This window comes from Alexandromys fortis, unplaced genomic scaffold (assembly GCF_014885135.2).
Source record: "Alexandromys fortis isolate MF-2015 unplaced genomic scaffold, M_Fortis_MF-2015_v1.1 scaffold_94, whole genome shotgun sequence".
Classification (NCBI taxonomy): domain Eukaryota; kingdom Metazoa; phylum Chordata; class Mammalia; order Rodentia; family Cricetidae; genus Alexandromys; species Alexandromys fortis.
The window spans coordinates 6,657,839-6,683,620 of record NW_026067979.1 but is presented as its reverse complement, the minus strand read 5'-3'; the positions used below and the strand labels follow the sequence as shown (position 1 = coordinate 6,683,620).

The following is a 25,782-nucleotide window of genomic DNA, read 5'->3' as shown; positions in this document are numbered from 1 at the left end:
TTGCAGGGAGCCATCCTCACCACTATGCTGGCCACCAGGAACTTCTCCGGTAGGTGGTGGGGCTAGAGTCCCCGGTCCATCCTGCACTGGCCTGCTGGATGCCATTACACTGTTGGGTAGCCGGGTGTCCCCAGAGACAGGGCTGCAGAAGATACCGCAGTCCAGGCTTTGTTAACCCATCACAATCGGCACGGAGAAAGGAAAGAAGAGGTTAAAAGTCAGTGAACAGAGGCCTGGTTAGAGGTTCAGTCTGGTTTTCCAGCCCACAGCAGCACTGGGGTTCTCAGGCTGGGCCACTAGAGGAAGAGACAGTTATTGCAGTCTGGTCCAGCTGGAAGGAGTGAGACTTTAGGAGATGCTGATGTTAGAGCCGTATACAACAGGCATTTGGCTTCAGCTCAAGTTGAACACAACACGGCAGTGGGGTGACACCCTTTCCCTTTTATCCCCAGATGGGGTGACAAAAATTTAAGCGTGGTCTGTCTCCTACCAGGTCTCAGAACTCAAGAGAGGCTGACCCTGTGTTCAGCATAGGTCTGACCAACTCAGGGCAGATGCTCTTATCCAAGCTGGGTTACCAGCAACCCAGGGCGGGAGACTCCCAGGCAGGGAGTGGCCAAGTCCTGGGCATGTAGCTTCAAACAGGAGGAAAAGGGATTATTGTCAGAGCTTAACGACTCCTCTTGGCACACGGGTCAGGGGCGGGCCTGCACCACTTCAGGCCTCTCCCTAGGGAGTCCTGGGTGCTGACTCAGATACAGACAGTGGAAGTGGCAGAGCTCACTGGAGGGGCCCTGGCACCGAGGCTGGGCCAGCACAGACAGCTGCACACACAGACAGGCCAACTGCAGCCAGGGGTAACTTCTGAGTAGGGCGCAGGCCTGGGTCCCCTAGCAGGATTTGCCTGTGTGATGACCCAGGAGAAGACCCAGCTTTAGAAGTGGTCCTCTCGCTGAATACTGGAAGCTGAGCTGCACAGATAGGGGTTGTTTTGTTTTGCTGTTTTACAATGATAGCACCCTGGAGAATAGCAGTTTCAAGCTCAAGAACAGGGGCCCATGGCTTGGTAAGCCAGGGCTGTGTAAGAGAAGTGGGTTTTGTTTTGTTTTGTTTGAGGGTGGCAGAGGAATGCTGGAGACATGGCTCAGCAGGTAGGAGCATTTACTGCTCTTGCATAGGACCCAGGCTTGGCTCCCAGAACCTACATGGAAGCCCACAACTGCCTGTAACTCCAGTTATAGGGGAATCTAATACTCTCTTCTGGCATTCATGGGGGTCCTGTATACATGTGGTACACGTAAATTCACACAAACACACACAAATAGTTAAATAAAATTTTGGAGAATAAGAAGAATTTTTGGACCTGACTGGTTTCCAATACAAAAATGAACAGGAGAAAGAGGAGAAAGAAAAGTAAAAAGTTTGGGGAAATATATTTCTAATCATTAAGAATCAAAGATTTGGGGGCTGGGAAGATGGCTCTGTGGGTGATATGCTTGCTGGGCAATCACAAGGAGCTGAGTTCAGATCCCCAGCACCCATGGAAAGCTAAATGTGTCAATGCCTATCTGTAATCCCGACACTGGCAGAGACGAGGTTAGCTGGCCAACTAGTCCCAGATCGATAAGCTACCCTGTCTCAAAACACAAGGGAAACTGGTGGTTTAAAAAGGTTCCCCCTTTTAATCCTAGCACTCAGGAGGCAGAGAAGCAGGTGGGTCTCTGTGAGTTTGAGGTCAGCCTGGTCTGGTCTACATAGCAAGTCCTAGTCAGAGCTATGTAATGAGACCCTGTCCAAAAAAAAGAAAGAACATGACCAAGGGAGGTATCCAGCATTAGTGTCTAGCACCCACATGTGCACACAGACAGACACAGATCAGCTTTTTCACACACACACACAATCAAGAGATTATGGAGAGAGAGAGAGAGAGAGAGAGAGAGAGAGAGAGAGAGAGAGAGATTTCTGAGATCTTTCGAAAATTTGGAACCTGGGAATGTAGCTTATATTGTAAAGCATCTTCCTACCATGCACGAAGCTTTGAGTTCTTGTTGTTTGGTTGGTTGGTTTTATTTTTCCAAAACATGGTTTCTCTGTGTAGACCAGATTGGCCTTGAACTCATAGAGATATACTGGTCTCTGTCTCCCCAGTGCTGGGATTAAAGGCATATGCCACCACGGCCAGACTGAAGTCTTGAGTTCTTTCTCCTTTAGCACCAAATAACAATCAAGGGCAGCCCAGTCTACAGAACGAGTTCCAGAATAGCCAGGACCGCACAGAGAAACCTTGTCTGGAAAAACAAAACAAAACAAACAAACAAAAAAAAAATCCACATCACCTGTGTGTGGTGGCACATGGCTGTAATCCAAGGTTCAGGAGATGGAGGCATGAGGAAGGTCACACAGTAAATAAAGGCCAGTCTGGGTCTATTCTGTAAAGAAAATAAAATTAAGGTCTGGCTACACTGGGTACAAACCTGTCCAACACTGGGCGGAGCGGAGTGTCTCCAAGGTGAACACTGTTCCCTGCTGTGCATTCTGGTCCCACTTGCATGGTCTGGGGAGACAGATACCAGTCCTTTCAGGGTTGGCACACAGAAACGTCCTCCACCCCTTGGGAGTTTCGAGAGGTCACAGGGGGAATTATGGAGGGACTGAGAGCTGGGGCATCTGTGAGTTCATCCCTCAGAGCCCCTGGGGCATCTGTCCTGTACCCTCAAGGCCCTCACCCCCATCCCTAGTTTACCCTCGTGGGGCTCCCTGGAGAAGAACTAGTCATAAATGTCATAGAGGGCCAACTATATATATCCTGAATGCTGTGCTAAGCACGTCACAAAAACGTGTGCCATTTAAGGCATTTTTGAAAGGTCTGAAGTGACCGAATACCAGTCAGGGCAGGACTGGGCATTCGTGTTACCTTCTGGCTCATGCCCACTGCAGTCAGGAAATAGTGGGGGAGGGGAATGCATGGTCCAAGCCTCTGTGAGAGAGCATGGCTACTGCCAGGACTCAGCCAGCCCGAGAGTGAGATTCCAGAGGTTGAACTTAGGCCCTGTCCTGCTGAGAAGAAAGGCAGAGAATGAACATTCTGACAGGGGTGGGCCCCAGCAGGGGACGTCTGCTTCTTGTCACCAGCAAAATGCAGTCTGCAGCTGTCCAGAGTGAGTAGGCAGGGCTGACACATGACCTCAGCAACAGCATGGGACTAAAATTAGAGAGGGCCGGGGCAGGTGGGGGCCAAAGCAGGGAGCTTCCAGCCCTGAATCAGGCTGCAGGCCTCTCTGAGTTGGCCACCAACAGCCCTGGTGACAGGAATCCAGAGGGAATCCCCAGGCTCACACAGCAGCCCGACAGTCCCGAGACGCATTGGACACCTCTCCAAGCCCCAAAGTCACAGGGCTATCCCCGAGATCGCTGAGAACTGGGGATCACAGGCCCGCTCTGTTGGACTGTGGCAGAGGGAGTGGAAGGTGGAAGACAAGAGGAAGGAGGAGGAAGTCTCTCTTTGGTCGCCAAGCCAGCTCTGTTCCCAGACAGCCGACCCTCCCTCCGCTACTCTCGGCCAGCCCAGCCGGCCGCTCTGCTGCACGCAAATGCTGCTCTTCCTTACCCTGTGGGCCTTGGTGCCGTGCTTGGTGTTACTAACGCTCTACTTTCTCTCCTCCACAGGAGGGAAGAGCGGAGGAAACAAGAAGAACGATGGTGTGAAGGTAAGTCCACCCCCGGAGCCTGCAGGCCTGTCTCTGGCAGAGACCTGCTTGTCAGGCCTTGGGCAAGTCCTGGCTTCACTAACGGTGACATGTCAGGTCCAGGGCCAAGCTCTCCCCAGATCACCTAGTTTGTGCTCTGGTGTCCGCCTCTTACATGGGAGCAAACTGGGGATGGCAGGTGGCCTGGGTTGCGTGGAGCTCAGTAAAGGGGGCTTGAGGAGGCTTCTGGGGCTCTATGGGAATGGACAACTGTGACAAGAGGGTCCAAAAGGGACAGAAATGGTCACTAAGGTGACCTCATCCTGCCCAAGTGTGAGGGACTGGTTGGGCTCTGAACTGCGTACACTAACATAGCCTGTAACCCGTGGAGAATGGGCAGCTATTTCTCCAGGCTTTGGGATCCAGAAGGCCCTCGTCCCCACCCATGCCTATCCCCTGTCCCCACCCCTGGTGCCCAACCTACCTCTCTCCTTACCTAGCTGGCCCCTCTTTCCTGTTTCTTCTCATTTCTCGCTCTGCTATCGGGGGGCCTAGCCCCTCTGCTCTCTGCAGCCCTTCCTCCTCCGCTATCTGATTGCCTCACGGGGTCTCATCTCTGGAGACTGCCTTATTCTGAACTCTGCACCCACTTACCCAGGACATTAGATGGTGTGAGGTCCTGAATGGCCACCCAGGCCATTCAGCGTGTGCTGGCGGCTGCACCGCTTTGATTACAATGGCTACGGACTGCCTGGGACTGCATGGGGGAGACTCTAGGCTGGGTGTCCGGCCAGAATTGGGCTTCCCCTTTGCCCATCGCTTTTTCCACCCGAGGTTCTCTTAGGTGCCTCAGGTGGTATGTGGACTTGGTGATAATTTCTAAGATTTCAGCTCTGAAAACATACCGAAGAGCAGCCTTTCTCCCATATCTAACTGTTCTCCCTTCTCATCTTGTGTGTTTGAGGGCTGTGGCCACATTCTGTGGAATGATGCTTGGTCAGCGACAGACTTTATATGCATTGGCGTTCCTCACAGACCACAGCGGAGCCATGGACTTGCTATTGCCTAGCAGTTTTACTATACTCTTCCCCCGCTCTTTCTTCCCTTTCCTTTTTTTTTTTTTTTTTTTTTTTTGAGGTAGGATCTCACCCATGCAGCCCGAACCAGATTCAAGCACTCCATCTTTTTGGCCTAGCCTCCACAGGGCTGGAATTACAGGTGTGCACTGCCATGCCAGGCCCTTGCCATACTTAGACCTGCCTAGATTGGCTTAGGTGCACGGTACTTGCCATGTATTACAGATGCGTACTGGATTTGGTACAGTAACGTGCTGTGTGGATTTAGAGCCTAGAGATATCGTACGCCCTAAGGTCACTGTATGCTGCCTGTGTAGTGACATAATTTCTCATGACACATTTCTCAGAATATATCCCTGTCATTAAGAAACACATGACTATATATAGTTATTTGGTTATTAGAAAAACAACCAATGCTTTTCAAAATGAATTCTTTGGACCCACATATTCTGGGGAGGTTCCTCTGGCAGCAGACGGAGATGACGGGGACTAGAAAGGAGAAGACACAGTTTCTGAGGTCCTGGGATCCCTGCAGTCTCAACAACTTCATGTCAAAGTTATCATGGTGGGTCAAAGAACAGAGTGGGTTACTGACAGCTGGGGCTTGGCTGGTTCAAGTCCTGGGCTGTGCTTCCTTTCCTCCCTCCCACTTGGCTGGCTGTGAGGACCAGCGGGGCTAACACACATTCAGAGCGTGAACAGCGCTCGTATGCCTAAGAAGCCACTGAAACAGAAATACCTTCTGTTTTGTGGGTCAGACTTCATTTTCTCTTGAAAACAGAGTCTGCTCAAGAAAACCCTTGGACGCCTCAGACGAAAAGTTAACACACGCTTGTCATAGAATTAACAAACATGTTGCGGTTGGCTCTGGCCTGCCGTCTGAGTGTCCTTGAGCCAACTCTTGCTGCCAACCTGAGACCGGCGCTAGAGGGACATACTACATGGGGCTGCGGGTTTAAAGCAGCTGGGGACCCTCTCCACCCACAATGTATAGATGCTGAATTGAGGTGCCCTGGTTTGCCTGGGTCTTAGACTGGCCCTGGCAGATTGCTGAAGAGACACTGGGTTTGGGGTCAGGAGAGGCTCGTGTTGGGCCAGGGTCAGGACTGAATCTTCAGATCCAGCTGCTCTTGGACAGAGGCAGCAGGTAGGACTGGCCAAGGCTAGGAACTCACAGCACGATGCTCTGCTTGCCACCAGGGTGCTTTCCAGGGAGCACAACTGGCAAAAATGTCTCTGCTTCCTTCAGGGTAAGACACACCCTAAGTGACTTCTTAAGGTGGCCTAGATGTGGATGAAGAGAAACTCAAATGTTGTCCCTGGCCCAATCACCTCTTTATAGCTCATCCTCCTTCCTTTCCTAGAAATGAAAGAGGGAGGAGTAATTTGGGTCTTGCCTGTAACTTGGGGAACAGCTGGGGGTGCCCTGCTCCTCCGTGGCTTGGGGAATTGATGGTTCCATTCTCTCAAACCCTCAAGTCAAAAAGCCATGGGGCTGAATGCGGGCCTTGCTGTTCCCTCTTCCCAGGGGTTGGTCCTGGTTCTGCCATCTCTACCAGGAGACTAGAGAGCTGTTTCCAAAGGTTGGTGAGATGGCCTCACCAGAGCAACCCCTGGGATTTGCGTCATGTAGAGAGGCACACGCAGCTTGAGGGGAAGGGGAATCTGTGCTCTTTCTACAGTTGTGTGCTGAGAGATGAACGGTTCCATGCGGAGCTTAATGGAGAGGCTATGTGGTCTGTTCTGTCGCCGAGGGAAGGGCTGCTCGGCCCGAGTGACAGGAACTTCTTGAGCCTTTACGATCTCTTCAGGGCTGAGACTGACTAGGCTGCTGTTCTGGATCCCTTGCTGACCTTGGAACCAGCTTCTGTCTGTGGTTCTAAGAAAGGCAATTCTACCTTTGCTGACAGAACCCCTTTCCGTGCAACCCGCAAGTGCTGGTCAAGCAGGAAGATGGTCACCCTCATTTGTCATTCTAGGAGACAGAACCCCTGTCCTCAAGGAGCGGTGTCCAGCCCTGGCCTCCTTCGTAGGAGGCGCCCACTGCTCCCTCCCCTCACCGCACTCACTGCCCTGTTGGCGTCCCATCCGTGCTGTTGTTTACCTCTTCCCCGTGTCCCATCCTGTCACTGTGCGTCCGAATCTGATGCAGTCTCTGCTCTGTGTTTCCTCTTCATGTTCCACCTGGAACCTTCTGGCCCATGTGGGTCTCCTTGGGTTTCTGCTGACAGCTGAGCTGTATGGACCTGTCCCCCTTCCCCACACAGAATGGCCAAGCTGCAGCCATGGAGGGAGGCCAGCATAGAGGAGAGGAGAGCAGAGTAGAGGAGAGGAGAGCAGAGGAGAGGAGAGCAGAGGAGAGCAGAGGAGAGGAGAGCAGAGGAGAGGAGAGCAGAGGAGAGCAGAGGAGAGCAGAGGAGAGGAGAGCAGAGGAGAGGAGAGGAGAGGAGAGCAGAGGAGAGGAGAGCAGAGGAAAGCAGAGGAGAAGAGAGCAGAGGAGAGCAGAGGAGAGGAGAGCAGAGGAGAGCAGAGGAGAGGAGAGCAGAGCAGGGAGAGGAGAGCAGAGGAGAGGAGAGCAGAGCAGAGGAGAGCAGAGCAGGGAGAGGAGAGCAGAGCAGAGGAGAGAAGAGGAGAGCAGAGCAGGGAGAGGAGAGGAGAGCAGAGCAGGGAGAGGAGAGCAGAGCAGAGCAGAGGAGAGCAGAGGAGAGCAGAGGAGAGGAGAGCAGAGCAGGGAGAGGAGAGGAGAGCAGAGCAGGGAGAGGAGAGCAGAGCAGAGCAGAGGAGAGCAGAGGAGAGGAGAGCAGAGGAGAGGAGAGGAGAGGAGAGCAGGGAGAGGAGAGCAAAGCAGAGGAGAGGAGAGCAGAGGAGAGGAGAGGAGAGGAGAGGAGGAGCAGTTGCAGAGTTTTACAATGAAGCCACACTCCCCAGCCACCTAGGAAGGTGGGCATTCGTGCCTCTTGAATACACGAGATAGAAATGTCCAGCAAGGAGGCTCTGGTTAAAAGGCACACATTTAGGCCCTAGCATGCAAATACCTACTGGACTATAAAAGCAGGAAGCCCCAAATCTAACCTGAGTCTCTTATAGCATATCCAGTGCTTATTGTAGATCAGGCTGACCCTGGAAAGGTCTTAAGTCTCTTCTTTACTTTCTTCTTGGGATCTTAGGCAACGGGCTCCTAACTCTCAGAAGGGAGGTATCTAAGGTAGCACGAGCCTTTAAGAGGAGCCAGTTTGGGGTCCTGGACAGATGCAGCCTTGTCCCCCAGCCCAGCACCTCTGTTTCCCCTAGCATAGCTATTGACTTCTGAGAGAGCCCTCTCAGGGTTCCCAATCTTCCTCTTTGGATGTAAGTGTCACTCAGGACCTGTATCGCTCTATGAGCAAGTCTTCAAATACCTGGCTATGAGAACTGAGTGAAGGAGAAGCAGCCCACATTGTCCCAACCTCCGTCCTGGACCCCAGAGCTAACACAGGGTTGGTATGGTCCACAAAGATAAGATCAGGCCAACCGGCAGATCCACTAGACGCAGGATCCAGACTTCCGGTCATACCTCAGTTCCTCTATCAGCATAAAGGAGCCAAAGAACACACTTATGTGAAGTTATGAACAGAAAGGTGCCCCCAGGGTCACCTGAGAATATTCTTGAAAGTGGACATGACCAGTCCCATGAAGACTTAATCAAAGTCTTTGGAGGGGACCTGCTTCTGTGTAGGGCTCAGTGACAGAGAGCTTGCTGGTATAATAAGGCCTTGGGTTTCAGAAGGAACAAAAACAAAGCAAGTTTCCCCAGTGGCAGGTTGCCTGGAGTTAAGTCTGCTTAAATAGAAATGCATGGAGAATTTGGGGCTCATGTCCAGTTCTGAGCACCCTGCTGTCCCCTAAAAAACAAACAGACAGTCAGCATCTAAGAGCCAAGACTAACTTCCCTGTCAGAGCAAGGCATAGTAGACAGCCCTACTTGAAGGCAGACCTGGCCTTGAACTTGGATGATGTTAGATTGGTAGAGACAGGTACAGGCGTTTGAGGACCCAGAATTCACCAGGCCACATGTTGCTGATCGGAAAGGACCACAGAGGACGGCCCTGAGGCCATCCTGCTTCCTAACCTCCCTGCTGTTTTCATGCGGTGTCTTTTCCTGTCCCATCTCTTCTCCTTGTTTTTCCAGAAAAGAAAGTCCAGTTCCAGCGTTCAGTTAATGGTGAGTGTCCGCCGTCTCCCAAACACCGGTAAATGCTGGGCCTCAGACCCTCGCTCCCTCGCTCCTGCCTCCCTCCTGCAGGCTGCACAGGAACCCGGGGCGGGGAGAGAGTGCTCAGGGCATGTGTGGTATGTGTGCATTGTGTGACAATATGTGTGTGTTGTGTGTGTGTTGTTCGCGTGTTTCTGTTGACACCTCCAATTCCATGGCCCAGACCAGCAGGCCAACAGCAGATCCAAGGCCTTCCTCCAGTCCAAAGGTGGATTTGAACCAAGTCCAGCCCTTGGCTTCTTGCTTCTCCCACCCCTCTGCTCAAGGGCTCATCTCAAGGCTTGGTTTGTGCAATTTGCTGCTAGGGCGAGGCTCGGTTTGGCCAAAGCAGCAGGCATCATGGAGGCTCCTTGAGCTTGTACAGGCCACTCCAGCAGAAGAACCACAGCCCTGCCTCTGTCAAGAGTGCCAGGGGTGACATGGTGGCCCATGCCCCTCTTCTTCTGGTTCTATGGCTGTCTCAGTTGCGCGGTTTTTCTCCCCTCTGAAAAGCCCACCCTCTCTCCCACTGGGCCTGCCTCTCTCTTTCTTCTTTTTCCTGCCAGTGTGTGTATTCCTCCCCCATTCTGTGGCTCCCATGGTGTCTCTCTGCTCTTCTGTATCCCGTCTTTGCCCCCTGAGCAGAAAGGACCCAGGAAGCCCCTCTCAGCCCTCCTGAGAGGCCAGGGATCTCCTTGCAGGTTACCGCTTCATACGGGCCCTGCCCCAGCCACCTGCTTAGCTGGGTCCCCTCAGACTGAAGGCTCTGGCAGGGTTTGTATTAAGCATCTGGACCGCATAGCCTGGGAAGCCACAGAGCTCAGTGACTCACCAGGCAGCCAGGCAGCCAGGTCACCAACCCAACCCAACCCCTCCTGCCGCCAGGCCCTCCTCACCGCCTCCCTCTTCTCTTTGACAGGAATCTTCCGAGAGCACCAATACCACCATCGAGGATGAAGACACCAAAGGTAGGGAGGCCTGGCCTGCTGAGCAGACCCTCACCGCTGTTCCACTGCTACAGCCTGGATTTGACTTCTGATAACCAGGACATATTGTGGGCATGACTTCCCCAGACAGTGCCCAGCACTGGGGGTACTTAGCTTATGGATTTATCTCACTACCTATCAGAGGAAAAAAAAATAACATTTAAGCCATAGATACACAGGGGTGGCATAAATTTTACTTTAGAAATAAATTATTTTATTTTTTTAACTGACTTCACTTTTAAAATATGGAGCAATAAGAATAAAGAAACAGAGAACAAAAATCCAGAAAGTTTAGTCAACTGGGGAAAGTGAAGTCAAAACCAAAGACCAGCAAAACTAAAGATGCAGGGGTTTTGCAGCTCCGGGCCTGTTGTTTTCAGAAGCGCCCCGATCGCCCCAGATCAGCAGGCAGCTAGGAAGGTGTATCTGTAGTCTCAGTGCGTGAGCGGCCGGCAAAAAAAGCAGGAGCTGAAGCCAGCATGCTGAAACCTGGGCTCGTAGCAAAACCTATTAGATGAAAAAGGGAGCAAAGAGCCCCGCATGAGCGGGAGTCTTGAGAAAAGAAATAGCAAGAGCCGTGTTTGGTTCACTGACACTTGCTAAACCTATACATGGACCGATATGTGGATGTGTCCAAACTGCAGCCTGCAGGGTACTTGTGGCCAAGGCTAACCTTGAACACAGCCCAACATAAAGTCGCAAACTTACTTAAAACCTGACATCTTTTAAAAGATCCATGCATTTTAATCTTACGTGTATGAACATTTTGCTCTCATGGATCAGTGCACTAAGTGCATGTCCGGTGTCCTCGGAGGCCAGGAGAGGTCACTGCACTCTCGGAAAATGGAACTATGGCCGATTGTAAGCCACTGTGTGGGTTCTGGGAACTGAACCTGGGTCTTCAGCCAGTTCTCTTAGCTGCTGAGCCATCCCTCCAGCCCCAAAACGTGACCTTTTTTTTTTTTTTAAGATTTATTTATTATGTGTACAGCATTTCTTCCATGTGTGCCCGCACGCCAGAAGGGGGCGCCAGGTCTCATCATAGATGGTTGTGAGCCACCATGTGGTTGCTGAGAACCAAACTCAGGACCTCTGGAAGAGAAGTCAGTGCTCTCAACCACTGAGCCATCTCTCCAGCCCCCAAAGTGACCTTTTTAAAATTTGTATTGTTTTTTAAAAAAAACTTTTATGACTGTACTGCATAGCTCTTGTTCAGAACACTGCAGAGAATAACATTTCTTCACAGTGGGAAAAGAGGGGACCTAGAGCCATGGTTCTCACCCTTCCTAACGCTGTGACCCTTTAATACAGTTCCCCATGCTGTGGTGATTCCCCCAACCATAAAATTATTTCACCGCTACTTCATAACTGTAGTTTTGCTGCTGTTATGAATCATGAGGTAAATATCTGATATGCAAGATATCTAATATATGACCCGTAAGGTGGTCAAGGCCCACAGGTTGAGAACCATTGACCTGAGGTTTTCCATAGCCTCACACTTACCCTTCCATGAGTCCTCTTCTCCAGGCTAGAATACAGGATAGAGAATTTGGGGAAACTGGCTCAAGGTGGGGTCGGGATCAGAACCCAGGCAGTCTGCACCTGGACCCTGGCCAGCAGACAGTGTACTGGAGGCCTTGGGAAGGTGTTCTGGGAAGGACATGTGTGCCGATTCTGCCTGGGAAACACAGATCCTTGACAGTTAGCAAAGCCCCACGGTACCACCTGCACTGGCACCCTTACATTTCCCAGGCCAGGGAAACGAGAGCCCTCAGCATCTGCATGCTGGGGAAGGGGCCAGAGATGCCCTTCCGGGAAGGGGTTGCTGAAATATAAAAAAAGATTACTGGTCTGGAGGAATCTCAGCGGTACTAGTTGAGACTTTTTTTGGGGGGGTGGGGGTTAGATATTTTTACTGTGAAATAATATACAGTAGGGCAAGAATTATGGCTTCGTGATAGCATTTGCCTAACATGTAGGAGTCCTGGGTTTGATCCCTAACTGGAAAAAAAAAAGATTGTGTTTATATGAGAAGCATTTTATAATGTCATAATGGGGTGCGGGGTGCAATGAAGGCTTGCAGGCAGTTTCCACACAGGATGACCGCCTTCCGATCCTGCAGGCACCTGGGAGAAAGTCTGTCTGCTGATGTCCTTCCTGGCCATCCCCGAACTGATAGGGGATGCAGCCTGGTGCTGGTAAATTGGTGCTCTGTCGTGGCTCCATGGTAGCCTCACCAATGCCTTCTCTTAGAGAACTGAAGCCTAGCATCCTCTTAGTCGGCTGCATGAGTCTGTCCTTAGCACATGCCCAGCCCTACCTCAGGTCACAGGTCTCTGGCAGACTGAGTTGCTTCTTAGATGTTTACCATATGGGAGATTCTCTGCCCCAGTGTGAAGAGATGGCTTCTGGGATTCTGAGGTGACTCGATTCTATTCCTGGCCTCAGGGCACATAGAGGGCATGGAGGTGACTTCCGTTCCTTACCCCACTGGCTGAGTGACCTTTGACAACTTACTCAACCTCTCTGAGTCTCAGCGTCCTTTAGCACCATCTTCTGGTATTCCTGTACAGGTGAAATGGCAGCTGCGTGTTCAGTCCCCGTGCAGCATTTAACATGTGGTGGTTATTGGAAGACATCTTCATTTCTTTTTTTTTTTTCTTCCAAACTGGAGTTCGTGGTTGAGTGACAGTAAGCCCCATGACATTTTCTTGGAGTGTCAATTTGATTCAAAGACTATTTTAAGACAAATATTTATATGTTAAACAGACAGACTATTTGGAATAGAATACAAAATGTGTATGCACTGGTGATGAAAAATAGGGGCTGTCGGTGATCTATTCCACCTGGATGGTGGCTCTGGGCTGTGCCGCGAGGCCTCGCTTTTGCCAACAACCTCCTCCGCTTTCAGGGATCCGGGGAACAATTTGTCTCGGATTTTAATTTGCTTCTTTACCTTTTACAGAAGGAGGGAAGGCCCACGTGGGTTATGGTGTTAGCAGTTCTTCCTGTTGCTGTGGCGAGTAGTCTGTCAAAAGCAATTTAAGGAAGGGTTTATATTGGCTCGTAGTTTGAGGGCATCGGCCATTGTGGTAGGCAGCCATGGCCGTGGGAGCATAAGGCAGCTGGAGATGCTGGATTTGCAGTTGGGAAATAGAGGCAGATACCCATGCTTGGCTCACCTTTTCCTCTCGGTCATCCAGTCATGGAAAGATGCCGCCCGCATTCAGGGTGAACCTGCCCTCTTCAAGCGGCCCTTTGTGGAGATGTCTTCAGGGACACACTCAAGGGTGTGCTTCTGTGGTAATTTTAAATCCTGTCTGTTCATCAAGATTAGCCATCATGGTTACCAGCTGACGATTTGGGGACTTGTTCCTTGCCCTAGCTTTCCCTCCTCGTGCACAAAAGGCCCAGTGACGCAGTGTTCTGAAAAGCGTGCCCCTGTAAGAGCAGAGCAAAGCCCTTAAACCCAGCCTCCAGCCACCAGCCCCTCCGGCACAGAGGGAGCTCCCAGAGTGGGACGCTGTTTTCTGGAGTTAGCCTGTAAAGTCTTCTTACCAAGTGAGAATAGTAGTCAGTCTGGTGAACTCTGACCCAGTGTTACAGTTAATTGGAAGTGCTGTTTGTCAGAACGACATCCCTGGCAGGAAGTAAGGACAGGAATTGTTCAGAGCTTTAGCAGGGCCCCCAATCTATGAGCCATACCAGACTCTGCTAGGCTTTACCCCATGCCCTTGCCTCTGCGTGCAATCCATCCTCCCTCCAGGTTAAAGAGCATCTGCCAGAAGCTGGGTAGACATTAGGAAGTACTAGTTAGGAATGCAAGCCCCAACACACATCAGTGTGTTGCGTGAGCTTAAGAGAGTTTCTTTGTTTTTGTTTCATTTTGTTTTTTTGAGATAGGGTTTCTCTGTGTAGCCTTGAATGTCCTGGAACTCTCTCTATAGACCAGGCTGGCCTCAAACTCACAGAGATTCACTTGCCTCTGCCTCCTGAGTACTGGAATTAAAGGTGTGTGCCACCACCACCTGACCAAGAGGTTTTCTTAATATGTCTGGGGCCTCAGTTTTCTTGTCTGTAGAGGAATATTATAGAACATCTGGGTGAGGAGACTAGCCAACATCTAGAAAGCGGTTTGCAAAGCAGTCGGGGTTGCTGGAGTCCCGGGAAGGGCCCCTGTCAGAGTGCCCTTCAGGTCCACAGGCACCAGCCTCCAGTCCGGTCTTCTGCCACAGAGAACAAAGCTAGAGCTGGTAGCTTTGACTTTTAGAAAGCTTGGTGTCCTGATGCCTGAAGGCATAGCCAAGCCAGGCCCACCTAGCACCGAATTCATAGAGGTGCAATGTTCAGTTTGTCTCCAGACCTGATACTGTACCATCTGAGAGTGCGTGTCACACCAAGACATGTTCAGACAGTTTCAGGAGCTTGGAGGACAGATGCAAACTTGCAGTGGATCTGGAAACCACATTCCTGAGAAGAGAAACCTGGCCAGGGAAGGACAGAGACTAGGGAATGGGTGTTTACTTGGGGGCAGAGTTCCTACACATAGGAGTTTTCAGAGGCTGACTTCAGCCTGGAAGTCTGGACCCAAACCCATAGTCATCAGACTGGTGGCTACTGCAGCACCTCTAACTTCAGCAGGACTGTGTCCCATGACTCAGACTTCCAGGAAGCTCACAGCCCATTGGGAGCCTCGAGGCAGGGCTTGGCCAAGCTTCTGTTCCCTAGTGTGCAGACGTCTCTCAGTGAGTGCCAGGCCTTGCTCTCTGAATGCTTGGGTACAGACACTATCACTCAACTGATGCATTGATCTTGGGTGCTCGGAACACAGGTGCTCCCAGGTAGGGTTGCATGTGATGACTCTTTCTACCGAGCCTCAGAATAACCCTAAAATGTGGGTACTACGATATCTCCATTATTCTTATGGAGAAACTGTTCCAAGGTAGTCCCTTGCAGCTATGAGGCAACAGAACCGCAGTCCAAGCCTAGAGAGTTTGACCCCAAAGCCAAGGGTCTGGACCACTTTGGCACATTCTTTGTGAAGGCAGCAAGAAGCAGCCAGCAGGAGACACTCATGCAAAGATATGCTGGAGGGTCCCAGGGCACAGGCAAGGGCTCATCTTTCACAGCCTGTCAGGAGCATGTGGGTTTGTTTTGCACCCTCCCCTCTGATCCCGTGGTGGTGGTGGGGTGCAGTCCCTGCTGGCAAAGCCCGCTTGTCCCGTGACCCGTCTCTGCTTTTACAAAGGATGGAATGGCTGACCAGGAGCCCAGGTTCTGAAACCCCTATACACAGGTGTATAGGTAACCTGGGCAATTCCAGAGACAGGGCAGACTCTGGTTTGGAGCCATCTGCTCATTTATTCATTCATTCACTCTACATATGTGTGCTGGGTACAACTTCTGCCCTGGTGGCTCCCTGAAAGGAGGAGAACAACCCTCATGACAGATGACACTCAGGATCTGATAGACGTTCTCAGCCCGGGAGATTCTAACCAGAGTCAGGGCAAGCTGGCTGAGGGCATCGTGGCAGCTGTATTGCTGGAACACTGTTTCCTCTGCCAAGAACACACTGCATGCCAAAGGCTACGCCGGGTGTAGATGTGGGGAGAGTTCAGTTGTGGCATGGGTATGAAGCTCTGAAACTCCGCAGGCTAAGTCCCTGATGATGACAGTGTCCACTCACCCATGTGCTTAGTCCGTACGGTAGCCCGTAGGGTCATGCTAGCTTCAGATTTCAAGGAAGCCCGAGCCCCACCTCCTTTAGCTGGCACCGAATGTAGAGCTAGGTAGTGAGTGCCAAGCAGCCGTGTGAAGTTAGTGTTATGAGAACGTGGGGTGCGATCATGTGGGCTGAAGTCCTAGGGTCCTGTAGAAAAGGTTTTGGGCTGTCAGCCAGACTGTACCGTATGTTCCACGTCCTTGGGCAAGTTGTTGACCTTCACTGGGCCTCGGTTTCCTCAGTAGCCCAGAAAGAAGTTTGGATTTCTGGCCTGCAGTAGTTCCCAAGCCTGGATGCCCTCAGATTCTATCTCCCCTGCGTCTGAGATGAGCGTCCAAGGCAGCATAGGCAGCTGACAAGAAAAAGGGCGAGTCAGAGATTCGCCCAGACTTGGTTCTGAGGCTGGGAGGTGCTGAGAGCTGCTGGACCCACTTTTTAGACAGTGTGACTTCCGCCTAACCATAGAGTGGCCAGGTTTGGGGGAGAACAGCATCTGAAGGGAGGAGGGAAAGAGGGCCTGCCCTAGACTAAGGCAGTGTCTGTTCAGCTCCACTGGGAACCAGGACACTGCCGATTCCTTGTTTATTGAGGGTCAGTCCTCTCCTTGTGGCCTACCTGCCAGGGGTCTGGGAGGAGCAGGGAAGGCAAGCTGAAGTGTGGGCTGCAGGCAAAGGCTATGCTTACCACGAATACTTGCTATGGGCAGGGCTTGGGGACACTGCTTCATGCTCACCTCATCATCCCACCCTCAGACCAGCTCTGGGAGGAGGACACTTTTGTCTCCATCTGACAAGCCAGTCAGTCTTGTGGTCCTCAGCCGCCACAGACCGTAAGGCTCTGAGGTGGTTTTAGGATGATGATCTGTCTGGAATTGAGACCTGAGTTCTTGGCGCTGCCATCTAACTCTGAGTGAATCTTAGTCCATGGGTGGGAATGCTGAGGGCCAGTCCATTGCCCATCTAACAAGGGGACTGGCATTTAATACTCCACCAGAAAAGTAGCTTCTTGGTGTTCTGCGTCAGACGGGGGAAAGCGGTTGATTCTAGAAGCTTCTAGACAACTCTGCCTGAATCTTATAGTCACTCAAATTGAGCAAAAACTACCCAGACAGTAAGAGATGTGTTACCTCCAAGACTTTCCTTTGTGTCCCCATGTTTGCCTGTGGGGGAGCCCTGGTTTGTAACAATTGACAAGCAACATGCAGCACTGTTTGGATTCACACAGCAAATCAAGATGGCTATTTTGTAGTCAAAACCTAGCTTCAAACAATACCTAGAGTCTGAAGTCCACAACGTCCACCACTGTGGTGTTTGGAGGCCAAGGTTGCCAGCTGAGGCAATGCCTCTGTCTTTTGTAGCTCAGGGAACTACATTTCCCCCACACCCTGCTTTGAGCCTCAATCTCTTGTGGGAAATGGAGCTAACCACCTCTCTCTCCCAGGGACAGCACAAGGATAGGTGAGCTCGTCTGTGCACAGTGTCAGGTCGCCGCAGAGCCCGCCTGGCACGTGTCGGGGACTCGGAAGCTGGTGCTCGGTCCTTCATGACTATCACTGTTGTTATTTGTGTGCCCCCTCTACCTTACAGTGCGCAAGCAGGAAATTATAAAAGTGACAGAACAGCTGATTGAAGCCATAAGCAATGGAGATTTTGAGTCCTACACGTGAGTCAGCCAGGCTCTTTCTGCATGTTCTGCCTGGATCGGGTTCGGGGGTGCTAACCGTGGGTAACTGAGCCTACTCGCTCTCTGCATGTGCTGTGAATGAGAATGGAGTCCCCCTCGGCCCGGTGCTCATGACACTACACGGTCCTCTTCCTGCCAGCCTGATCCAGGGAGGCGCTCCAGTAAAACTGCTTTGTTCCCCGCACCCAAAAAAAGAAGGGTGATCTGTGCCTTAGTGTGGGAAGGAGGGAATGGAGGCAGGCCCTTCTCCAGCCTGCCCAGTGGGTCTGAGTCCTTTTCCTGGATCTCCAGAGGTCTTCAGCTGAGCAGGAACAGGCAGGGACCCAAAGGGTGTGCACCATTCGTGAGCAAGAGTGAGCAAAGTGAACCTTAAACCCTTTGGGGAATAAGGCACAGTCTGAAACGAAACATTCTCTGTTCACACACCCGCTCCAGCCCTTAGCCGGGTGACTGTGTGCATAAACTGGGATTCAGCGCCCCCTAGTGGTCATTGCGCCTTTGCTGCTCTCTCTCTCTCTCTCTCTCTCTCTCTCTCTCTCTCTCTCTCTCTCTCTCTCTCTCTCTCTCTCTCTCTCTCTCTCTCTGCCTGGCCCAGAGAAATTGGATGTTCTGGGTGTCTAGGCGTTGGCATTTTGACCAAGGCTGATGGGGCCTGGACCTGGCAATCCAATACCTGCTTTTTGGTGTGCGAAAACTTCCAGCCAAGACAGAGTGACCCTTGCCTGTGGGGTTAATGTGAGCATGGCTGGTGTGATCTCAGGCCACCTGAAGCTGCATTCTAACCGTGGGAACTGAATTCAGTCATTGGAAAGTCACTGGCTCTCTCTGGAGAGGCAAAGTACTCCGAGAGGCATCTGTGAAAGCCCAGGGGCCTCACATACTATACATAGGCTTGCACACGCACCTGTATGTGCACAAGCTATAAGTCTATGCTCAAGGAAGGTGCACAGGGATGTGTGCCAGAGTGTAGCAGGATGCTGCAGCAAGGCATGGAAGCAGACTCTGTCGCCAGTCTTTCTGGGTAGCCCTAAAGAAGTTAAGTCAGGGCACACCAGGTTGGTGACTCTGAAAAACCACAGCCAGGGAATAAAGAGCTAGTGAGGTGACCTTTCTGGGGGGTCCCTCTAGAATGTTACAGGCGAAGATGGCATTTTCATCCTGCTCAAGACTCTGAAACTTACCATGGCCTTGGAGCCTCCCTGGCATGCTCCTGAACTAGCCCCTTCATCTCCCTGAGCCTCAGTTTCTACATTTGTATGATTCACTTAGTCCTTGACGGATGCAGAGAGCCCAGACGACCAAGTTCTGCAGCAGGGGTAGACTTGAGGGAACCTCAAAGTCTTTGTTCATCGCAGGCAAGGCCGGGCCTGATGTCCTCTTCTGAGATTTCCAGTTCTCCTGTGGACCGGAAGCTTAGCTTGTGTGGGGGCATTTCCTGTCCCTGGTTTCTTTGCTATGGCCATAGGGGTTTCTGTTGTACTTGAAAAGACCCTCCAGGTATGTAAATGACTCCCCAGCCTAGCAGTCACTCAGGAAGACTGACACCTGGAAGGACCAATCAGCTGAAAACACACAGCTTCCTTATGCTGAGGGCCACCCCTGCCACATCCTCTGCTTCCTCTTTGACATCACTTTCTTAAAAATTTATTATTTTATGTATACGGGCATTTTGCCTGCATGAATGTCTATGTACCTGGTACCTATAGAGGCCAGAAGAAGGCCTAGAGTTTCAGATGGTTGTGAGCCACCATCGAACCCAGGCCCTCTGGAAGAACAAGCAATGCTCTTAACTGCTGAGCCATCTCTCCAGCCTCATGGGCATCTCCTTCATTAAGGCTCCTTTCCCCCATTTACAGCCGAGGAAACAGTCAGGGTTTTCCAGACATAGGGTAATTTTGTCCAAATTGTTAAAATGCACGTCCTCCATATACACACCTGTCTTGGGGAGCTGAGGTCACTTTATGCAAAGGGAAAGGCACCTCACTCCTACAACCCAAGAGAAAAGCCCCTTTGGGTCACTGCCAGGACTAGGGTACCGTGTGGAGAATAAGGAGCAGGCTGTACGGCATGGCCACCTCACCCCCCTGGCACTCTTGCTGGGGACCTTCTCACCAGTAAGTGGCAGAACCAGAACCTGAACTTGGGCTCCCTGGATGTAGCCGGCACCCTCCAGTTCTGACCACACGCCACATTGTGTGAACTCCTCCTTTGCTGAGCCCTCAAGGAAGGGCTTGGCCGTTCCCATTCAGCTGCTGCCCTCCAGGGGGGACGATGAGATGTGTGGTCTTCTCAGGCCCCTCTTTCCTCTGGTTTCCTTCCCCCAGGAAAATGTGTGATCCCGGCATGACAGCCTTCGAACCTGAGGCCCTGGGGAACCTGGTCGAGGGCCTGGACTTTCATCGATTCTATTTTGAAAACCGTGAGCAATCCCTTCTCTCTGGGGTGCCTGTTGTCTGCTCTCCTTCCGCACAGCAGGGTGACGGTCAGGGCCTCAGGGGCGGCTCAGGAGCCAGTGAAGAGGAGGAGCCCCTGTGGACAGGGGTTGGTACTTTCTTGGTTCCCTCCTCATTGGTTGCCCGCTGAGCTGGACTGCCAGCTGTCCTTCCTGTGGCTGAGGATGGGGTGAGGCCGGGGTGGGTCCCCAAAGACAAAGGACGTATACAATAAGCCTCCCTAGCCCCCTCCTGCCTTCTAGCCTGGGAGAGTTTCCTGGCAGGTCTTTGTTCCCTCTGATAAACAGGGAACCTTCACTAACTCACACCGCTAGCTAGCTACAGCCATCTGGAGGCTTGGGGCCACCCCAGCTGTCCAGCGGGTGACATAGCAGCTCCTGGGGTGTGACACATATGACCTCGTAGGTAGGGAGGACCAGGGATTTCACACTGCTGTGCCCTGCCTGTGTGTCCAGGTCTCTGTCCTGCGTGTCTGTCCTTCCTGGGCCTCTCCTCTGCAGGAGAGGTCTCAGAAGCTTGCAACGAGGGTGGTCAGGGTGCCGAGCCTGGGCCTGAGCTAATGAACTTCCTGCTTGTTTGTGTCTTACCCAGGCCGGGGTCAGACAGGGACCAAGCCAAGGTTAGGATATGGAGGATGGATCTCGGGGGTGGTATGGTGATCCTAGCCCCAGATGGCAGGTATAAACCACATACAGACTTCCTGGTATTTCTAGGCACCTGGAATTGCATTGACTCGAACGGCAAGAAAGCCCTTCCTGGCTAATTCTCATGGAATTCTCAGGCAGAGGAGGACTCAGCTCACACCTCTCTCACAGTTCCCAGTTCCCTCCGTTTTCAAAGGGCAGGGACCTTTTTCAAAGGTTCAGATGCCTTGTGGGCAGGAATGTGGGGCAGGAATGGTCTAACTATATTCTCCTCACGGGACTTTCTGTTCCCCGCATGCTCTGTGTGGCTGATCGTCCACTAATGATGGTGCTGGTGCTGGGAAGTCTTATTTACAATATTCACATTAGGGCTGGAGAGATGGCTCAGAGGCTAGGAGTGTGTCCCAATTCTTGCAGAGGACCTGGGTTCAGGTCCCAGCACCCATTGCCCTGTCATAACTGCCTGGAGTTCTAGCTCCAGAAGATCCAGCGCCCTCTTCTGGCTTCTGCAGGCCATTGTGCTCCTTGTATATAACTCACCCCACTCCCCCGTCCCTCCCTGCCCCCATCAAGCGCACAGACACATTAAAAATAAAATCTTAAAAATAAATACAGTAAACATATCATGAAGCTAACCAGGAAAATCATTTTATGAAATAAGGACAGATGGTGCTCACATATGGTTTAACAAACTCAGTGCAGGTGGTTCTGCGGCGACTCAAGGTGAAGCCCAATTCTGTCATTCAGAAAGACATTTCCACTGCGGCCAAGAGAGGGGAAGCCACTCGTACCAAAGAGTGCACAAAGCCAGCTGCAGATTTAGCTCTGTCTCAACCTGGCGCCTTTCTTTTGCTGACAGGGCCCATTCTGTCAGCAAAGCAGCAGGCCTCTCCACCTCCGAGTTTGCACTCCTCGGTTGTATTTTAGCGAGTACTGAGGTTCCAAGTATTCCCTCCTTTAAAAAAAAGCAAGGGAAGAAGCTACATTTCCTTAAAGAATCAGACAGGATCCTCCACGCTGAGTGATGGAGACTGAATTCTAGTAAGAGAAGCTGGATCTTGGGCTCTCTCATCCTGTGCCCAGTTCCCTACATTTGAGGATTGCCTTGGCTGTCATTATACCTCTGTCCTCTGGGGGCGCTGTTTCCCAGCTGCGGTCCGCTAGAGCTGGGCAGAGTTCGACTGCGCAAGTGCAGGTGCGGGGACCACCACTAAGGAGTCCAAATGCAGAAAGAAGTCCATGTTTCTGGTCTGCTCATGCGGCAGATGCTACCTCAGCACTGACTCCTAGACCCTATGCTTAAGCCTCTGGTTACCTCTAAGGAGGACTCACAGGGGTGTGACTCAGTTCAGCCTCTCACCCCTTCAGAGCTTCCTCCCACTGCCTGCCCTTTCCTGCCCAGCACCTGACACCACCACCTTGTTGAGAAGAAGGGTAACCTGGAAAACACTAACCTGGTCAAGTAACACCGTGTCACGTTAGAGTCCCTGGGATCTCAGCCACAATCAACAGCGGCAAAGCTTGTCCCCCACCTCCAATGCTAAACTGTTTGTCCCTTCTGGAATGGACCTGGATTGTCCTAATCCAGGCACTGTGAGCTTGATTTCTTCATTCCCCCGCCCCCCCCAGGAATTAACAACTTTGACCAAGTTAGATAATGGTTTTGGATTCATTTTCCATACATATTAATGGACACATTGCTTCCAGCCTCATATATGATTTCACATACATTCAGGGAAGTCTCATGCACTTTGAAAAAGAGAAACTTGGTGATCGTTAGCCTCTAAGGTGGTGGTTCTCAACCTTCCTAATGCTGCGACCCTTTAATACAGTTCCCCATATTGTGGTGACCCTCGACCAAAAAAATTATTTTTTGTTGCTACTTCATAACTATAATTTTGCTACTTGTTATAAATCATAATGTAAATATCTGTGTTTTCTGATGGTCTTAGGCGACCCCTGTGAAAGGGCCAGCTGACGCAAAGGGGTCATGACCCACAGGTTTGAGAACCACTGCGCTAAGGTTATTCTAAAGGTTTACATTTTCTGTGTCTGAGAGCTTCTGAATCTGTTATTCTGCTTCTCTGAGACTTGCTTATTGAAGGCGTGAGCACACAATGATTACAGCACTAACGGGAGGGACCATCAGGTGCTCTTTTCAGACTAAAAAAAAAGCCATTTTACATGTTTCAGGGGATATCAGTTTACACATTTTGTTGGGTAATGGAATTAGAGTAAGGGATGGAGAGGAAATTATGGTGTTACAGGGTCTCACACGGGGGCGTCTTGGGTGGCATTGGAGACTTCACATTTGAGGCTAGCTGTTGACACAGTTGTGACCAATATTTGCGCTCCACTAGGGGAGGATACAAGGGTTCTTGTCAGAGTGAGAACCTGAAGGCCTCTGTCTGTCCCTGGGCCACTGTCTTTCTGTGCTTCTGTTTCATATCTTGATAAACAACTTGAGAGTTTCTAAAGCACTCCGGTGATGTTGAAACTGGAGGTGGGAACCGTTCCTAGGCACTCCGGGTTAGTTGTCATGACAGCGAGATCTTCCTGTGTCCCCGTAGCCCCCTGAAATTGAAGGTTGGAAGATTCTACAATTCCTTTCCCCCTGTTTCTATAATTCAGTAGATCACAATAGAGTTGATAAGCAGGGTGGGGCATGTCTAGATTACAGACATTTCATACAGTTTACAGACAGTGTTACATTTGAATAATAGAACAGCGGTGAAAAGTGAAGACTTTCCGTATGAAAATCCAGACAGATTTCCAGACTCCCTTGGAGCAATAAGGTGTGACGCACATGGTACCCAGAGGAGATATATATAGGCAGGGTGCCCTCTAGCTGGGACAAGGTGTTCTATCCACCACCGTCCCCCTTACTCTCTACTGTCTCCCTGACCCAGAGATAGAAGCTCCGTTGCTATCCATCATCTTATACCCAGCTCAGCCTCTACCATTTAAGTGCTGGCCTGGTCACAGTATGAATCTGTGTTGAAGAAAAAACAACCTTACCTGGCTCAGTAAATTGTCTGGGATTCATGCTTTCGTATGTACAAGGTGCTAATTCTAAAATCCCACTCCTCCTATGTTTGAGCAATTTGGCAAGTCTGAAGTTCATTGTACCCTATCTGGGAGGTGGTATCCTGTTACCTAGGTTACATGGCAGTTCTGCCTTGACTCTCAGGTAGCTGATCCCTGTCCCAGAGATTCCCCTACTGCGCACGAGTCAGGCAAAGGTGTCCCCCTGGAAAGGGGAAGTTGGAAGCTGAGAGCAGGATGAGGCAGGATGAAGAATGAGGCAGGAACCCCTGGGTTGCATGGCCTCAGCCCCTCCCGTCCCTGCCTCCAGTGTGGTCCCGGAACAGCAAACCCGTGCACACCACCATCCTGAACCCCCACATCCATCTGATGGGCGACGAGTCAGCGTGCATCGCCTACATCCGCATCACGCAGTACCTGGATGCGGGTGGCATCCCCCGCACAGCCCAGTCAGAGGAGACCCGTGTCTGGCACCGCAGGGATGGCAAATGGCAGATTGTCCACTTCCACAGATCGGGGGCACCCTCCGTCCTGCCCCAGTAAGAATCCTTTCTTCCTAAACCTCTAGGGGGATATTAAGGGTGTTGACCTGGGGTGGGGTGGGGGTGGGGGCAGTGGGGCATGCCCAGGGGAGCAGGCTGCTGCCTTCTACCTCTGAATATCTACAGAGAGGGTGACAAGACTCCAGCAAGGAGATTCTGGGTCTACAGATGCTGCGGGAAGGTGGGTGGAAACCCTAGAAGGCAGCGGTGACCGCGTCTAAGGTGGTGGACTTACTGTGTCTTACAGTTGAAGGACCGGGCCAGGGTCCCTGCGTTGTCGCACCGCAGAGATCCACTCTTTGTCCGTGGAATGTGGCTGCTGGCTCTCTCTTGGATTTTGTTGGAATTCTCCCTGTCCCAGCGCCCCCCCCCCCATTGTCACCTCTGTACCGGCATCACGAAAAAAGCCACTGCAACATCAAAGCAAATGGCCCGCTCTTCCCAACTCTCACCCGCACCCTCTTCCTGCCAGTGGGGACCTTCTTCAGGCTTCGGTACCCAGGATGCGGGCCCCAGGAACCCCCACTCCTCAACTACTATTGTTGGCCTGGCCTAGCTTTGACTGTAGGTGAGGAGGCCCCAGCTGTGTGTTTACCAGGAAGCCAGGAAGAGGAGGGCAAGTGTGACACGGGTCCCCCTCTTCGATCTCTCCTCTTCTGGGGTCCCCAGGGAAGCAGAGATGAGCCCCCTCAGTCTCCAAGCCAACTGTTTCTGGGAGAGAGTAAGAGAGGAGCCACTGCCAGGAGCTCCTGCCTCCAACTGCCGCTCTCATCTGCTCCCCTCCTATGCTGGCCCTGGGCTCATCAGACCATCCACTATGGGGAAGGGGGTGGGCTCTACCCTTCAGGCACCCCACTCGCTGCCTCAGTCCTTCTGCAAAGTTTGCCTCCAGTGTTAACCTGCCCAATCTGCCCTCCAACGTCCATGGAGAATTCCAGCCTCTTCCGTCTGAGAGGAGATCGGATGGTGTTTCAGGGGCAAAGCAAACAACACTTAGGTATCATCTTCTACTTGGACGCATGCCTTTTTACAGCCAAACTTCTGTGTATTTCGTAACTGGATTTTGTGTTAACGGATATGTATGTGTAACTAACTAGACCTCAAGAAGAGTTGGATCGGGTCGGGAAGTGGGAAGAGGGGTGAGGGGAATTTTTCACTCCGTTCCAGGTTTTTTTTTGGGGGGGGTCCTTTCTGAGGTGGCCTCACCCCCCCCCAGGGAGCACAGCTGCCTTCCATTCTGGTCCCCACGGTCAGCTGACAGGATTTCTTCCAGGGCCAGCATGACTAATATACAATGAGTAAGTCAGGGCCGGGGAGGCCACCAGGATGAGAAGCTCCAGATTTGACATCTCTGTGACTGGAGTCCTCACTATTGGACTTCCCAAGACTTCTTTCCCTATATCTTTGTGCCACCTCCCCATCCCACCCCCCCCACTACCTCCTGAGCACGTATCCTCATTGCTTCTCTTAACTTGGACAAAACAGAGCACCAGAAACTTATTTTCCTACTTCATGCTGAACTTGGGCTGGCAAGCGCTGTAGTGCGCTTGCCTGCCTGCCCCCCCACCTTCCCTCCCTCTTCTCTCTCCCTCCCTTTCTCTTTCTCTTCCTCTCTCTCCCTCTTCTTGGCTCTGATCTGGAATGCTGTGTCTCATCCACGGGGATCGCCTGTCTGCACTGTTTTCTTTGCATGACTTTATATGCAGTAAGTATG

At 51.6% G+C, this 25,782-nt stretch overlaps 1 protein-coding gene across 2 annotated transcripts in view; it reads left to right on the top strand.

The window, feature by feature from the left end:
- Positions 1-25,253, top strand: part of Camk2a (calcium/calmodulin dependent protein kinase II alpha) — a 59,474-nt gene extending 34,221 nt beyond the window's left edge. The window contains exons 12-19 of one of the 2 annotated variants that reach the window (XM_050158023.1): positions 7-49; positions 3,667-3,707; positions 8,931-8,963; positions 9,913-9,961; positions 17,288-17,363; positions 19,709-19,803; positions 23,837-24,065; positions 24,316-25,253. In XM_050158023.1, the coding sequence (XP_050013980.1) occupies positions 7-49; positions 3,667-3,707; positions 8,931-8,963; positions 9,913-9,961; positions 17,288-17,363; positions 19,709-19,803; positions 23,837-24,065; positions 24,316-24,319 (570 nt within the window). In that variant the 3' untranslated portion in view covers positions 24,320-25,253. Of the gene's footprint in view, positions 1-6; positions 50-3,294; positions 3,708-8,930; positions 8,964-9,912; positions 9,962-17,287; positions 17,364-19,708; positions 19,804-23,836; positions 24,066-24,315 lie in introns of those variants that run through there. The other variant, XM_050158024.1, reaches the window with a different exon arrangement.
- The last annotated feature ends 529 nt before the right edge of the window (positions 25,254-25,782 follow it).